The sequence below is a fragment of the Balearica regulorum genome, chromosome 1, assembly GCF_011004875.1.
Source record: "Balearica regulorum gibbericeps isolate bBalReg1 chromosome 1, bBalReg1.pri, whole genome shotgun sequence".
NCBI classification, from domain to species: domain Eukaryota; kingdom Metazoa; phylum Chordata; class Aves; order Gruiformes; family Gruidae; genus Balearica; species Balearica regulorum.
Genome location: NC_046184.1, coordinates 162,861,640 through 162,876,558, shown reverse-complemented (window position 1 = coordinate 162,876,558; position 14,919 = coordinate 162,861,640). Strand labels below are relative to the sequence as shown.

Sequence of the window (14,919 nt, the reverse complement as noted above, 5' to 3'; positions counted from 1 at the left end):
TAATAAAATCTACTGCTCCCCCATCACTTCCTGGCCCCCCGTGGCCCTGCACACGCAGGAACTTTGCTAGGAAGAGGGAGGACAAGGGCTGCGCACGCAGCTGCTGTTTCTCTGCTGTGTGCACAAGCAGTGTCAGAGCATCATCACCCCGCCGGTGGAGAAAAGGGGAGAGAAGAAACAGGAATGACAATGTGGGAGAGGGAAAATGGTAAGGGAGGCTAGGGGAACACCTAGGGGATCAGGCTGAGTACACTGGCCCAGCCTCAAGACTAACACTGCAGTTAATGTGATGCTGCAGCAGTATTGGCACCTAAAAATTTTGGTCTAATTTGAATGCATCCTGAATTATGATAATGTCATGATATTGCTCTATGCCTCCTCACTGATAAGTTGATGGTCTTTTATCTCTTCCATTGGCCGCCTTCATCCTGGGCCTGACATCTCTGTCTGTATACTTCTGATAAAATATCATACTTCTCTACAGTACTCATGAAAGGCACTGCCATAAATCCTTTAAAACAGTAACTTTGGATTTTACTATCAAATACTTAAGAACAGAATATTTATCTCTCTCCCTAAGCAGAGACTGAATTCACCTTGCAGGAATTTTCTTCACTTCTCCCATTCAGTTGTTTGCAGATGCTTATTTGCAGGAGAAAATTTATGGGTTTGTCTCCTGCTCTCCTCTCCTAGGGTGGCACGAATTACCTGGGTCAAGGACTGCCTTTCTTCTTTCCTCCTCATTCTTCTCTGTCTGATGCACAGAAACATCCTTCCTTCTCTCTTTTAGACTACGGACTCATCCTCGTTCTAGTTCTCCAGCTCGGGTGTTTATGTGAGCAACAAATAATAATGAAACAACAACAACAAAAAAGTATTTACGGGGTCTTCTCCAAACCTGGCATTACAGAGAGAAATACCGCCGAAGAGTATCTTTTTTGACTTGTCGCTAGCTGGCGATTTGCGATTTTGGGGCTAGGAGCGGCTGGATTCGCGGTGAGGAGGAAGTTTTCAGGGCTGCGGGTGCTTTTCCTTCCTTCCGCCAGCAAACAGCGATCCACGCCAGGATTTGCTTTCTGCTCCCGTATTTCGGCGATCCAATGTGTAGCACGTTTCCCTCTGCGCGCGCGTCTGTGTGTATGTGTGTGCGTGTGCGCGGGTGTGTGCGTGTGTGTGTGTGTGGTGTGCATGTGTGTGTGTGTGTGCGTGTGCGGCTCTCCCTCGCTCTGTCTGTCTCCAGCATTTCTCCCTGCCTGGCTCAGGAGGCTGCTCCAGCGCTACGCGGAGCAGAGGTTTCCCCGGATCCCGTAAATACAGGCACACGCATCCAGTGCACCACACGCATGCACACACACACACACACACACACACACGCACACACGCACACGCACACAGGCACGCACAGAGCCGCTGTCCAGTCCATCCCCACGCCGGCTGCTTTTCCCACCACCTCCAGCCTCGCAGAGGCGGCAGGCAGAGCTCCGCGGCGGATCGCGCTGCCGCTGGCCCGGGACTCCGCTCGCAGCAACGCGCCCGCGGTTTCAATCTTCACAACCTACAGCCAGATTCTTACCCCTCTTTTTTCCCTTTTCCTTTCTTTTTTTTTTTTTCTTTTTTTTTTTTTTTTTTTGGCGGGGAGCGAGAGCGCTTCGCATTTGGAGAAGGAGCCGGGGAGGGACGAGGCTGCTGCTCTCCTGCCCCCGCCGTGCGCGCATGTGTGTCTCTGCGCGCCCATCTCCCCCCCGCCTCGCAAAAGTTTGCCTCGGCGGCCGGGGGGCTCCCGGACCGCCGCCCCCGCAGCCGGGGGGCGCGGCGGCGGCGCGACGGTGCGGCGGCGGCGACGCGGGAGTTGCGCGCCGCGCCATGCCGGCGGCGCAGGGGGTTGCGCGGCGCTGCGCCCTGACGGGGCTGCTGCTGCCGCTGCTGCTGCTGCTGCCGCTGCTGCTGCCGGCCGCGGGGGCCGAGGGCAAGGCGCGGAGCTGCGGCGAGGTGCGGCAGGCGTACAGCGCCAAGGGCTTCAGCCTGGCCAGCGTGCCCTACCAGGAGATCGCAGGTAAGGGGCCGGGCGGAGCGGGGCGGGGGGCCGCGGAGCGGAGGGAGCGCCGCCGCCGCTCGGGTACGCGCACTCCCCGCGGAAGCGGGGCCGTGAGTCGCCGCGTTGTCTGCGCGGAGTGGAGCGGCTCTGCCGGCCCGGGTGGCACCCGGGGGCTCCCCGGCGGGGCGTGTGTGTGTGCAAATACACGATTAAATAAACGTAAAAACTAAGGAGGGGAATTAGGAAAAATAAGGGGGGCGCGGGCGAGCCTCAGCCGCGGTTCTGTTCGCCGGCAGAAACTTCTTGAGAGTTGCAGCCGGGCTGCGAGAGACAGCAAGCGGTTCCGCAGTGGCTGCCGCTCCCGCTGCCGCCCGGTGCGGGGGAATAACTTTGCCCGCTGCCAGCGGGGACGGGGCGTGAGGGAGGCGGAGGAGGAGGAGGAGGATGGGGAAGGCACCCCCCGAACCCCACCGCGGCCCCGGGGAGCGGCGCCCCACCCGAGGGGACCAGCCCAGCCGCGCATCGCCGGGCCGGGCAGCTCGTCCCTCGGAGGCGCAGGCGGGTGCCTCCGCTGCGGCCCAAATCGGGCAGAGGCATCGGCTGCTGGGGAGAGACACCCCCACACACATATACACCCCGCTCCGCCGCCGGAGACACCAGGCAGCCTGTTACTTAGCTCTTCCTTCTGCTGAAATATACCTACAACAGGTTATATCTCAATCTGCCTACGCAGGGGATGGGGTTGGGTTTTGTTGTAATTTTATTTTCCTGCTTTTCCCTACAACCGCAGCCGTATTGCATCTTTGGGACTGAATGAATAAAAATATATTCGGGACAGATAATGCTTTAGCAATCAGAGAGCATGACAAAAAGAAAGAAATGATATGGGAAGGCATGAGCTTGCGCTGCTTAAATTGGACTGCTCGAGCCCTCAGGAAAGATTTCTGCTTTGCCACTGGCACTTTGCTGTTAGGTTCTGCTGTTTGTAGTGTGAATTAGATGCCCCTCGGTTTGCTTGCTTCCTTTTTAAAGTTGGAAGCAGTAGATTTATCTTCCTTGAGGTGAAGTAAAGCCACAGTTACTCACTGTGCAGTGTTTAGCACTTTACATGAGGAATGATAGATGTGGAAAATCTCAGGACAGCGAGGGTGTAGTACATGAAAATATGGGGAAAGTTGTTCCATGTTGCCAACGCAGAACAGACCAGATCTCTGCGTGTTCCTTCGGACATATAGGTCTGACCCACTGACGTGCTTTAGTACAAGGCAGGAGAGTAAAGGGCCTGTGCACATAACTATTCCACAGGCACCTTTGTCACTCAGGCTCACCGATTCTCTGGTCTTTCTGTGCTCTTTTGTAAAAAAATTCTGTTTAGGTTGCTCATCAGTTATATGAAATTGTGAAATCTCTCCTGTGAGCCACAGACCCTTTCGCTGTGCAGTCATGCTTTCCCTTCGCATACCGTTACTCTGTCTGCTTTGAGACAGGGTGGTAGTCCCTGTCCCATTTAAAAAAAAAAAAAAAAAAAAAAAGAATAATATCAGTGAATTTCAGACTTCTAGTAACTTTTTGTAAGCACTTGTTGCTTTCAGCTCACAGAGATGTTTTATTGTCTTATTTATTTTTTGAAGGTACAGTGCAAAGTTGCCATGCATTTTTAAGGAATCCCAGTATTTGCAACTTTCTGCTACCATGTATCAGTACAGAAAGACTGATGATAGCTAAATATTTAACAGTAGTTAAATCCAAAGTTACTCTTCAGTTTCCTGATAAGCTTCATAAGTAATATCTACTTTTACGGTTAAAAAGTACATGCTTTATGCAGAGATGAGTTATTTTTTCTGAGCTTCCTATTACAAGTTGTTTGGTTTCTTTGTGGTTTATCTGCCTTGTTATTAGTTGGTGTATCAACTTTCCAGCAGTTCTGTGTGTAGCTACTCAAGCTACTCAGTTGCTGGAAGACGAGGATTGCTTTAAAGGGTGTTTCGGAGTGTGCTCTGCTGGTACGGTGCTGAGAGGTTGTGTAATAACTGCTCGTGCAGCATATGCTCTCGTTAACGTGAGAGTTACGTATTTGCAACCCGGTGCAATGCTGGAATTTTAATTAAAGCAATCAGCGTACAGGTTTCAGAATAGTTTTGTTTTGGGTTTTTTGTTTGGTTTTTTTTTTTTCATTCTGTCTTTTTCCACCATACTGACTTGGTTAAGGAAGCAATTTGTTACTGTTATGAAAGAAGTGTAGTCTGTCAAATACCTCATGTTTTAAGGACTTCAAAGAACTTTAATTACAGTCAAACATTGAACAAATGTGTTTTCAAAAGATTTTGCATCAGTGGCTTGATAATATGATGGAAAATAGTAATACGCAGTATGGTTTATGTGTTTTGATTTAACAGTAGTTGTATGTTTTCATTTGTCATTTGTTTAAAAGCTACTTTCTAGGTAGGACTGTTGAAACTTGATAAACTGGAGAGGTAGTGTGTACGTATTGATGCAAAGTGTGTGTGTTCTGATGGAAAGAGCTGAAGAATCTGTTTAAATTAGAGAGGCTACGGACATTCCCTGCTGAATGGAACTGCAAAGCCAGCTTGTTGGGTAACTTCTGTAAAATTATTTACGCTGGCACTCACTTCTGAATGGAGAAGGTAGAAGACATGAACCTAAAAAGCTGCCTGTTTTTGCACCACAATGCCAGGTTTTCCTACCGTATATTGTTGCAAGTGAAATGTGTTGAAGTTGGTAATAATGTGATTACGGTTGTCTGCTGTGCTTTTACAACAATGCTAAATTGTTCAATTTAATAGTATAGTACTTATTTGTAATCAGCGTGGTGTGCCTGATGTCTTGTCTGATCACCAAATTCTGGTGCTGTGACCTACATTGGAGTACAGCATATAAAGCTGGCTTCCCACATAGGTTGTCACAGTTAAGTCCTCAACAGAGGAACTTTGCCTGGGAGTAGGGGGAGGAGCAAAATTTGAAGTATACATAATATGCTGTTGCAGGCTCGATTCTGTGCCTCGCTCAGATGCAGGGTGGGTAGCAGTAGCTTGTGGTGCGCGCTGGGCTATCCTCCTAAAATCCGCCCTCTCATAGAACTGCTGAGGAGTACCCTGAAGAAGAGTTGAACTGTCAGACTCACGCTGCCGTGACCCAGCATGAGCACTGAGTGGAGCTCCTAAGGACTTTGCAGGAAATGTTTTGCTGTAGGAAAATCTGTCACTTGAAAGTCAATACAAAAAAGAGAAGTCACAGCACATATCTGTTAGCGTTACTTGGTTAACTCTAGCCATGATTTCAGTAACTTACAGCATCTTAGGGGAAGCCATGAAAATGAAACATCAAAGTTAAAGATGGAGTGTATCCTTGGCTCAAAGTTTTCTGAATGAAAGTGAATGTCTGTTGAAAAGTAATGGATGTGTCTGATTTGTGTCCTTCCACTTTCAGTTAATGTAGAGATTTTGAAAGGTGAAGGATGTGTGGGTTTTGTGGGTTGTGGTTTTGTTTGGGTTTGGCTTTTGGGTTTCTTTTGTGGGTTTTTTTGTTTGTTTGGGGTTTTTTTATTAAATTACATATTGAATAATAGTGTATTTGGAGAAAGACTAAAAGTGTTCTGGTAGAGCATCCAACTATAAAGACGTTGAATTCTAAATACTGCGTAAGAAGTTAGTGAGCTTTGTTCTCCTGTGCAGATGATGAACGAGGTGAGATTCTGGCAACACAGAGACACCGTCATGAAAGTAACTGAAATGAAAGCAGAAGCAACCCCTTCATTTTGAAGGTCAGGAGTCACTTGAAATTGTGCTTTGATGAGTGGGATTCATACTGGCATAATACAGAGGCGTTGATTGAAGAAAGCTAGCAAACGTAACACAGTTTCTTGTAGGTCTAAAGTGGTAATAACAATAAAAATAAACTCAGTAGTCACTCATGCAATTGAGCTATTAGTCCATGTCAGATGATCCCAAGATACTCTTTCTCAATGTTTTGCTTTCCTTTAAGTAGCTCTAAAATGTAATGATAGATTGACAGGAGAACAGCAGAAAATCCTCCTGTCCGAGTCTATACCAAAGCACTTGTTAATTAATGCCTTCTTTTACTGTTACCCTACTGCTGTCACTGAGAGTTGTGTGAATAAAGCGCCTGTAGACCAGGAGGCAAGTGGGGATTCACAGGCACCTTGTGCGGCTGTCTGAGGAGTGTAGAATAGGAATAGCCTTACTGAAATCAATAATATAATCAATGCAAATTTGTGAAATCTGAATTGGGCCATTAGAGATTAATTCATTCCTGATCTCAGTGATGACAGTGAAGATGGACGCAGAATTTCATGTAAACTTTGCACTTTTCTTGTTTTAGCGCTGTTGTAGTAGTGTCCCTCACACTGTGTATGACTGCTCCTCATTTCTGCTTGCAATTTCAGTAACAACAGCATCAAGAGACTCTCTGGTCACCCTCCCTTACGGCCTCCCTTATTTTCCCATCATGAGTGCACAGTGCACGCTAATAAACCGGTGTGTGCATTTAGCTAGGAGAAGTATAGCTTTTTTAAGACCTGGCTTTGCTCTCACTTTTGTATGTATTTATTGGTTTGTATGTGACTGATGCCATTAGAGGGAATACAACTCAGGTATGCACATCTAAAACTAAAGGTGCTGTTTGTAAGATCAGGGCTTTTGAGGAAAAATAGCTTGGTTTTAATGCTTATAAATAATTCATTTTTGACTGAGAATTTTAAATCTCAGCATCTGGGCTTTCCCGATGTGACTTTATGGCAGAGTATCTTGGAAAGAGGGACTTTAAAGTAGAAAAGGCGATGCTTTAATAATTAGTGTAATGATGAATTTCAGTGTATTGTACTCTAATCATCTTTTTTCTTTCTGTCGTCAGTCTGATTTATAATCAAAAAGCATACCTAAAGCTATAATATTTTCTACACTTCTAAGTGCTAATGTATTAAACTGTTCTAATGCTGTATTAGCACATCATATGCTATTGTGAAATACTCCTGAGATTAGGTGGTGTTCAGACACCAGAGAGGTCAAGCACTATGTTAAAAGCTCAGGCCATTCTTTTTATATTACTGCAATAAAGAATATATTCATTTCATTTATATTACCACTTGGCTCTCATAAAAGGTCAGTTTCAGCTGAATGTACAATTACTTGCAAATGGCAAATCTTATAACAAGTGATCAACAATAAAAGCTTTTCTGGGTAATTTGTCTTTAAAATTACCACCTGCCATTTCTTTTGAATGACTTGAGCATCCTGCAGTATCACTCGGAGATCTTTGTCTTATTCCCCACGATACATGTAAGAAAACTATGCATACTAATCTTCCTTTCTGCTTAGTAAAGTAAAAATGCATAATTACATTAAAGTTTCTAGTTGAAATAACAAGCTTGGTGCTTAAAACTCCATTACGGTATCAAAGTATCAGCACTCCCATTACTAGCAAAATGAAATTACGTTTTCAATGAACTATGACTGTATGCTCCCCTTCGTACCTGGTTAATGGGTGCTATCTCCCTGGGAAGGGAACCTTCACTCTGTGGTTTTGACTGTTCATACTACCAGGCATAATTATTTCAGCAGCTTAAATATGTGTAAAAGAATTAACACTTCTCCACAAATTCCTAAGAACAGCATATAAAGGTTGGTGTTTAAAGGCAGAGTATTTACTATGCTAAACAGAGAGAATACATTACGAGATGCAAAAGGAATTTAAAATGTGCTGCAGATGGCAGGAAAACATATGCCTGGTAAAATTCTTAGCACTTTATTCCCCTGTATGTAAAAACAGCCTAAACCCTACTGAAACTAAGGTCTGCTTTCTTCACTGCTTATTGCTCCAGAGCTCCCGCACACATCCAAAAAATAAGCTTCACTAATAAGAAATTTTTTAGCTCTGGTTATAGGAGGCCACCAGATCTCACTGATGAGCTTCTCTCGGCTAACGTGACCTTTTCCTTCCAGCAAAGTGAAACAATAGTCCTTTATTCTGCTGAGCGATCGCAAACCATGGAAGGCACGCAGCGTTTGAAGGCAGGCAGGTGCCGCAGCTCCGAATGGGAGAGAGGTGCCCGCGCTCCCCCTGACCGCGACGGCGACGGCAATTCGGGCCCTACCGCTCGCTACGCCCGGCCGGACGAGCAAATCTCTGGTGGGCGAAAGTCAGGAGTTATTCGTAGCGCCGGGAAGGTTCGCATCCTGCCGGCCCGCTGTAGAGACCCGGGTGCCCAGGAGGAGGCTCTACAGCGCAGCGCCAGCGCCGGGATGGAGACCCCCCGCACGCCCGTCCTGGCCTCGATTTTCAAGGCTCGGGATGGGAGCCGCTTTCGGACCGTCAAAAAGAAGCAGCGAGGGCTGATGCTCCTAATGCAAACAGCAAATTGCTCTCTGGCTCGCCTAGCCTGTGAGGTCTGTCACCTTGCGCTTCTAATGGCCTTTTAACCGCGTCTCCAGCTGAGCAGCAGATGTAAAGGGTACCGAGCATCCCGAGCTGTTTTTTTCTTTCCTCCTGAAAGAAGAGTTTCTACAGACCCTCGACTAACAATGGAGCCTCAGACCTGCTCGCTGACCTGTCGGGTTTAAAATAGCAGGGCAAATCTTCCGAAATAAGTGGAAGTCTCGACTGCTTTTAACAGGTGCCTTGCAGGGCTGTTTCATTAAATTAGGTACGCTAACGGAATAACACGGTCGTATCTGTGCATGCGTGTGCGTGTGTGTGCGTGGGGGGGTAAAATCACGGCCGTTACCTGGACTGGCCTCAAAGTCACATTTAAGCACAGAAAGAGCTAGAGAAGCTGCACATTACCAGGATAGGTATTTGCAAACCAGGCTGAAACTTTGTTTTATGGGCCCCATCTGAAAAACACATCTGCAAACACACATGAATGCAAACACGTGCACAGTAAAAGAATACACAGGGCTCGGTTCATGTATGTCAGAAAGATCAAAGGCTGAGTCAGCCACGCTAATCCCACTGTTTGGGGAGTCCAGTTAGTTCGGACCATGTCCTGATGCCTGACCAAGCAATAGGTAATGTAACCTGCCCTCTAAGTCAAAAGCTACACCTCTGTGTTTCCAGATTCTTTTGTCAATCTCTGTAGCTGTAGCTCTTGGCCATGTCTATGATGACAGCCACATATCTCTCTGACCTCTGTGTGTAATTTCTAACATGCTAGAGACTATGGGGACACCTATGGGTTTTGTCTGAGTTTGTCTTGGAAGTCAACACATGGGATGGAGCTGTTGCACATCTGAGTATCAGACGGTAGTATGGTATAGCGTGAGGATGCACATGGATACTGCCATGGTTTGGAGAACTATGAAGGTATGTAGAAGATCTGGCAAAATATAGGCTGTGAATGCCTTACTACAGTTCTCATGTCATATGTTTGCGGTTGGCTTTTGAGTTACAGTATCCCTTGTGACCTGGGAGTTTTCCTTTGAGAGCCCATCAGCAGTAATTAATACAGGAAACTAAAATGGCTTTCTTAAGCGGAATTACTTTTTAAGAAGTGAAACATAACATTAGGGAAAGGATCTTTATGCACAGTTATCCTACCAAAAGTCTGACAGTGCTGATTGATGGTCACGGCCAGGGAGGCTCCCATTCTGTGTACAATTCCTGTAGGTTCTTTTCAGTTCAGGATTCAGTGTCCTGTCTTCAGGAAGTGTTTCACTTTGAGCTGTTCTTGTCTAAATTTCATTTTTCATCAATCAAGTAGTAGAGGTAACATTTTGCATAAAGTGTTGGTATTTATGGTTGCAGCCTTTGAATCCAGAATGACGATTTCTCTTGCCCAGTAGATGCCACAGTGATCTGTGTTTTGGTTTTAGATAGTCTTTCATGAACGTAGCAATCTGTGGCTTTGGAGTTCAAATACACAGGTCTAAAACAGAGGTAGTGAGGCTAGCAAGAACCTGACTCAGAGAACCAGAGAGATAATACAGGGTAGGATGAATTGTTGGAGAAGTGACTGTTACTGGAAGATGAATGAACCGTGAATGGCAGTACTACTTTCTCTCATTGCGTGAGTCACTTTGCATTCATTGTGTTAGGTATTAAGACTTTTTTCATGCAGTTAAAGCCCTAGGAGAAGGGAAAAAGACTGGAAAAGTGCTTTCATGCTTTAATGCAAGGATTTGGGTGAATAGGATGTGAAGAAGGAGGGAGGGAGGGAGCAGAGGTGCTCTATTTTTTTTTATTTTTTTTTTTAATGCTCCATTTGGTCTTGTCTGTACAGTCTGTAGATTTCTCCTTTTTCTCACCATCTAAGTGGTTAAACATCTCATCTCAAACAGATTGTGGTAACCTGACCGATCATTCTCCAAAATGGAAAAAGTTCTACTCAAGATGTATTGGCATTTCTATTGTTGAACCATTCCTTCAGAGCTTGTTGCTCTGCTAAGTGGGCAGTTCTCAATAATTGAAGCCCAGTATTTCATTATGTAATTGTCTCGTTGCAGAGAGAACAATGCAGCTTTTGCACGGTTCTGCCTCTCGTCATAACTTGACATAACTGTGCTCCATAACCTAAGAGAACAGACTATGAGTTTCTGGCTTACCCTTCCTTTAAATCTAAAGGAAAGTTGTAAAAAGCTTGGGTCCAGACTACTGAAGTATGTTTTCATTGACACTTCACCCCACTGCGTGGAAGTTGGCTGTCAGCAACGTTGTGTGTTCCCTGTTTCTGCCTCTGACTGCTTCCCTTGTGTCATGTCTAGCGGTCCGACACGCTGACCTGGACCAGCAAGCCGATCTGATAGCTAACCCACCAAAAAAAGATCTTGAAGTTACTCAAGAGGGTATGTGGGAATGTGTGCCTGAAGTCATGATGAGAAAGCGGGGCTCACCATTTGATGGTGGCTTTCAGGTCGATGTCTTACAATTACCATGGAACTGCAAGAGGAAGACTGTCCATCTTTTCTCACATGGCAGCAAAATGCAATGCACCAGTAGTATAGTACTCCTGCGCTATAACTGAGAAGAAACTACCAGCAGCTGAGCGTTCTTGGGTATTATCCCCACTTTTGCACTTAACTTTCTAACTGCATCACCAAAATTTGAAAAGCCATGCTAGCAAAGTCGTCTGTTCTCCAAAACTGAAGGAGCTGAACATCTGCCTGGGATGAGGGATCATACTGAGAGTGCTTCACTACTGCTTCATGGTGACTCTCTGTTTGTTACCATGTTGGTGTGTGATCATTAATGTGGTCAGTTTAGTGAGTGTCTGCTGATTTTATTGCATGTTTAAATTTGGGGTTTATGAGGCAAATGGATTGGATTATTAGACTGCGGGTTTATATACTGCTATTTGTTGTTGTTTTCATGTTTTAAATCTTTTCTACACCTGAGGGTACCCATTCCCAGCTGTATGCAGCTTTCACATATAAAATAAAATTGTGTGTATAGTGGTGGTGAAATATTAAAAGCAGTGGCAGGATGCTTCTTTGCATGTCATAAGTATCCAGTTGTCAGTCAGCAGACTTCAGAAGCTGTTGCACAATTTTTAAATGTCTTTTAATTTCTGAGTACCATCATTTTTAAATATGTGCTAGTCCCTAAGAAGCTTAAACAAAGCAGTGACAAATCAAAGGCAAGAGGTGATGAGCACCCAGTGTCTAGTGGCTAAATCTGAAGTGGTTTCCATTTTTTTCTCTGACATAATGTTTCACAGAGAAAGGAGCTGTAAGTACAAACAGTGACTGCATCTTATTTAGTTATGCAAAATTGATTAACAGTATAAACACATAAACGTTTATTTCTCTGATAGTAGCTTTTGGCTTTACAACTTTAACATATAAGATAATACTGCATATGAGCAATTTAGATTCTCTAGATGAAAATAGCTATATATCATCTTGTCTGTCAGTATTATCTGTGTTGTAGAGAAATGGAAAATACCTCTTGAACAGTTTCAGACTCAGACCATATTCTCTTTAATCAGTTAAAGTCATTGCATTTACAGTATTCTTATCTGGTCTAAACTTTGCATTACATGCATGTATTTAAAGCAGTTTCAAAAATGTAGAAGAAGATACCAAGGCTAGCCCACAGTAAAAACTTCCTTAATAAAATAATCTCTTTTTTTGTTATTATTTTGTGAAGTAGTCTATCCTCTGCTAGCAGTCCAGCTGCAAAAAAAAACCCAGGAAGACAGATCATACTAATCAACAATGCAAAATTGGTTTTGTTGGCTCAACAGAGATTTTGGTGTTTCTGAGCAGAGAATCAAAATCTAATTTAAAAATGAAGGTATTTAAAAGAATGGCACAGCGGAGGTTTATTTATGGAATTGGTGAAAAGCCATGGGCGGTATTCCTTGACCACTGATGTTCCAAGATGGTCCGTCGTGCTGGCTATGGGCTGACAATGAGCACGGATAATTGAATACCTGGAACATAACTGACATGCATTGATTAAATACAAACACCTGTCTTTGCAGTGTAGCATGGCTGATGAAGTGAAAGGACTCCCAGAAACGGCTTCCTGAAATTGAACGCCGAAACAGTGATTAGCTTGTTCTCAAAGCTGATCTTCAGAAGTCCCATACCATTCTTTGAAGGAGAACTCTAAAGCGTCTTTCTTCTTTAATTACTGAGACAGCAGACTTAAAGCCATGCATAAATTGACTGTAATCAGATTGGTTGTGGGGCACGTGCACACTTCTGTTACAAGTTTTTTGAGTTAAAGACCTCCAAACCTGATTTCTGCCTATCTATCTCCACTGAATGCAGCTGAGGGCAGAATTTGATTGAGACTTAATTGCAGGTTTTTTTACAAAAGTAACTAAAGCAGTGAAGAAATACAAAGAAGGGACAGTCCTGTCTGCAAAGAGTTTCCATTTTATATGTATGCCAGTATTTCTTCATGAGACTTACACAATCGTAATGTCATAGTTATGTACATACTGTTTAAAACTTTTTCTATTACAAAAACAACAAATGTAGTACAAATAAATATGCTGCTTAATTTTTTAGTTGTCCTTTTAAAGGACACCAGCTTCATATCCTGCTGAGATTACTACAATAATTGATGGATCCTTTGTGGAAGCATCTTTGTACCTTGTTAATTAGTAATTTAGAGTCTGAGTTTGCTTTTTAAAGCAGCTCCAGCTGCACACTGTAAATCATTGTCTAGAGCACAATCTATGCTCAGTACAGAAACTGGCCAAACCACAAACTCTTTGCACCTTGTCTACCAAAATCTGGTTGCTGGCGAATACTTGAACACATAAATACAGATCTCTGCTTAAGTGGAGCTTTTCCATATCTGATGAATGGATTTAAATTGCTCTTCTCTCACGATGTGCCCAAGAGACTAATGCCTTCTCTTCAACTGGGAAGAATGCACAGAAGTATTATGTCCACAGTGTGTGGACATATGTACACACATTCCTATACCCACGTACCCACACAGCCCCTTATGTTCAAAGAATCTGCTGAAATTGTGTCATATACCAGACAGCTTTTTTCCAAGGTATATTATAACACTGTAGAAACTTTTGGATTATAAGTGAGGTCCAATTTTCCTTTTAATACTGGCATAGTTTTCCTTTCTCTGTTAGTTTTTACTTCTTCAAGTATTCCAGAGTAATTTCCATTTTTCTGGTGGCAGGATGGTCGCTGCCATTACCTTCATGCCTAATGGACCTCTCAAGCTAAATCTGCTTTTGACAAAAGAGGAACCTCTGCAGAATTTCCCTGTCCCTTTTAGCTGAAACATCAGCAAAAATCAAACTAAAGGTGAAGAATATTATATAGTTAAGAGCAGATTCATCTAGATTTTAGTCTGTAATGCTGAACAGGTCCGGTGCAGGTCCATAAACTCCAGTTGGGCTAAAGAATCATGCGTGTAACTTTGCTATTGATTTATATACTTTTAGGTTATTTTTTATAGTCCTTTCAACGTCATTATTACAGTTACTGTACAGCACAGACAATAAACCTTTCTAGAAAGACTAATGGAGTCGGCAAATTAGGATTATCATAATTTTAATGGCTGATACATAAGTGCTAATCTTTTTGTTCCATTCTGTGGCTTGCCTGATGTTGGGAGCTGATCAAACTGTTGCACGCAATGACTGTTCAGATGAGTCATGCGGAAAGGACTGATGTAGCAGAATAAAACTTCTCAAAACAGTACTTGGAGTTCCTATACCTTTGTGTTAATTCAATATAGAGATACAGAGATATAATCTTACTTAGTTTAAATTGGCAAAAATGAGATGAGTTATTCACAATTTTCCAAAAATGAGATGAGTTATTCACAATTTTCAACCATAAGCATCTTGGGAAGATGATGATAACAGCTAGCACATTTCTGATTAATAGAGATTTGTATTTTTGACACTCTCATATGAAAGGCAAATTTGTAAACATTACTAATACTTATTCCGCAAATATTTGTCTCATTTCTATTTCACCCTGCCCTGCTGTGATCTGCAAGTACTAATCATTTGGGCCCCTTTGGAGCAAAGGTACTTAGTTAAGTTGTGTTAGATATAGCAGGAACTCAATAGCCAAAGAAATTTTTGTTGATAAAATGTCTTGGCCTAATTTTACAAGAGAGCTGCATGCATGCCTTTCAACAGTGAGGAGTTCATTTGCAAAGGCAAGCTCCTGTCACCTCGTTATGATTTGTTGGTGGTGGTAGCAGGCCTTTTTTCTTTAAGTACTCTGAAGGAACAAACCACAGTGGAAAGGAGCATCTACGCCTTGAACTGTGAGGTCCTGTAGGGGCCAGTTTGGATTAACACGTTTCCCGGAGTAGGTGGCTGCTGCCCCTTTGGCTCGTGGATTCCCAGGTGACCCAATCCCTTTAGATACATCAGTTTTGCTCCAAGCAAGTGCACAGCCTCAGAAGTTACGTAT

At 43.7% G+C, this 14,919-nt stretch overlaps 1 protein-coding gene across 1 annotated transcript in view; it reads left to right on the top strand.

Moving 5' to 3' along the window:
* The first annotated feature begins 1,406 nt into the window (after positions 1–1,406).
* GPC6 (glypican 6) overlaps positions 1,407–14,919 on the top strand; it is a 788,777-nt gene continuing 775,264 nt past the window's right edge. The window contains exon 1 of the mRNA XM_075741476.1: positions 1,407–2,053. Within this exon, the coding sequence (XP_075597591.1) occupies positions 1,714–2,053 (340 nt within the window). The 5' untranslated portion in view covers positions 1,407–1,713. The remainder of the gene's footprint in view (positions 2,054–14,919) is intronic.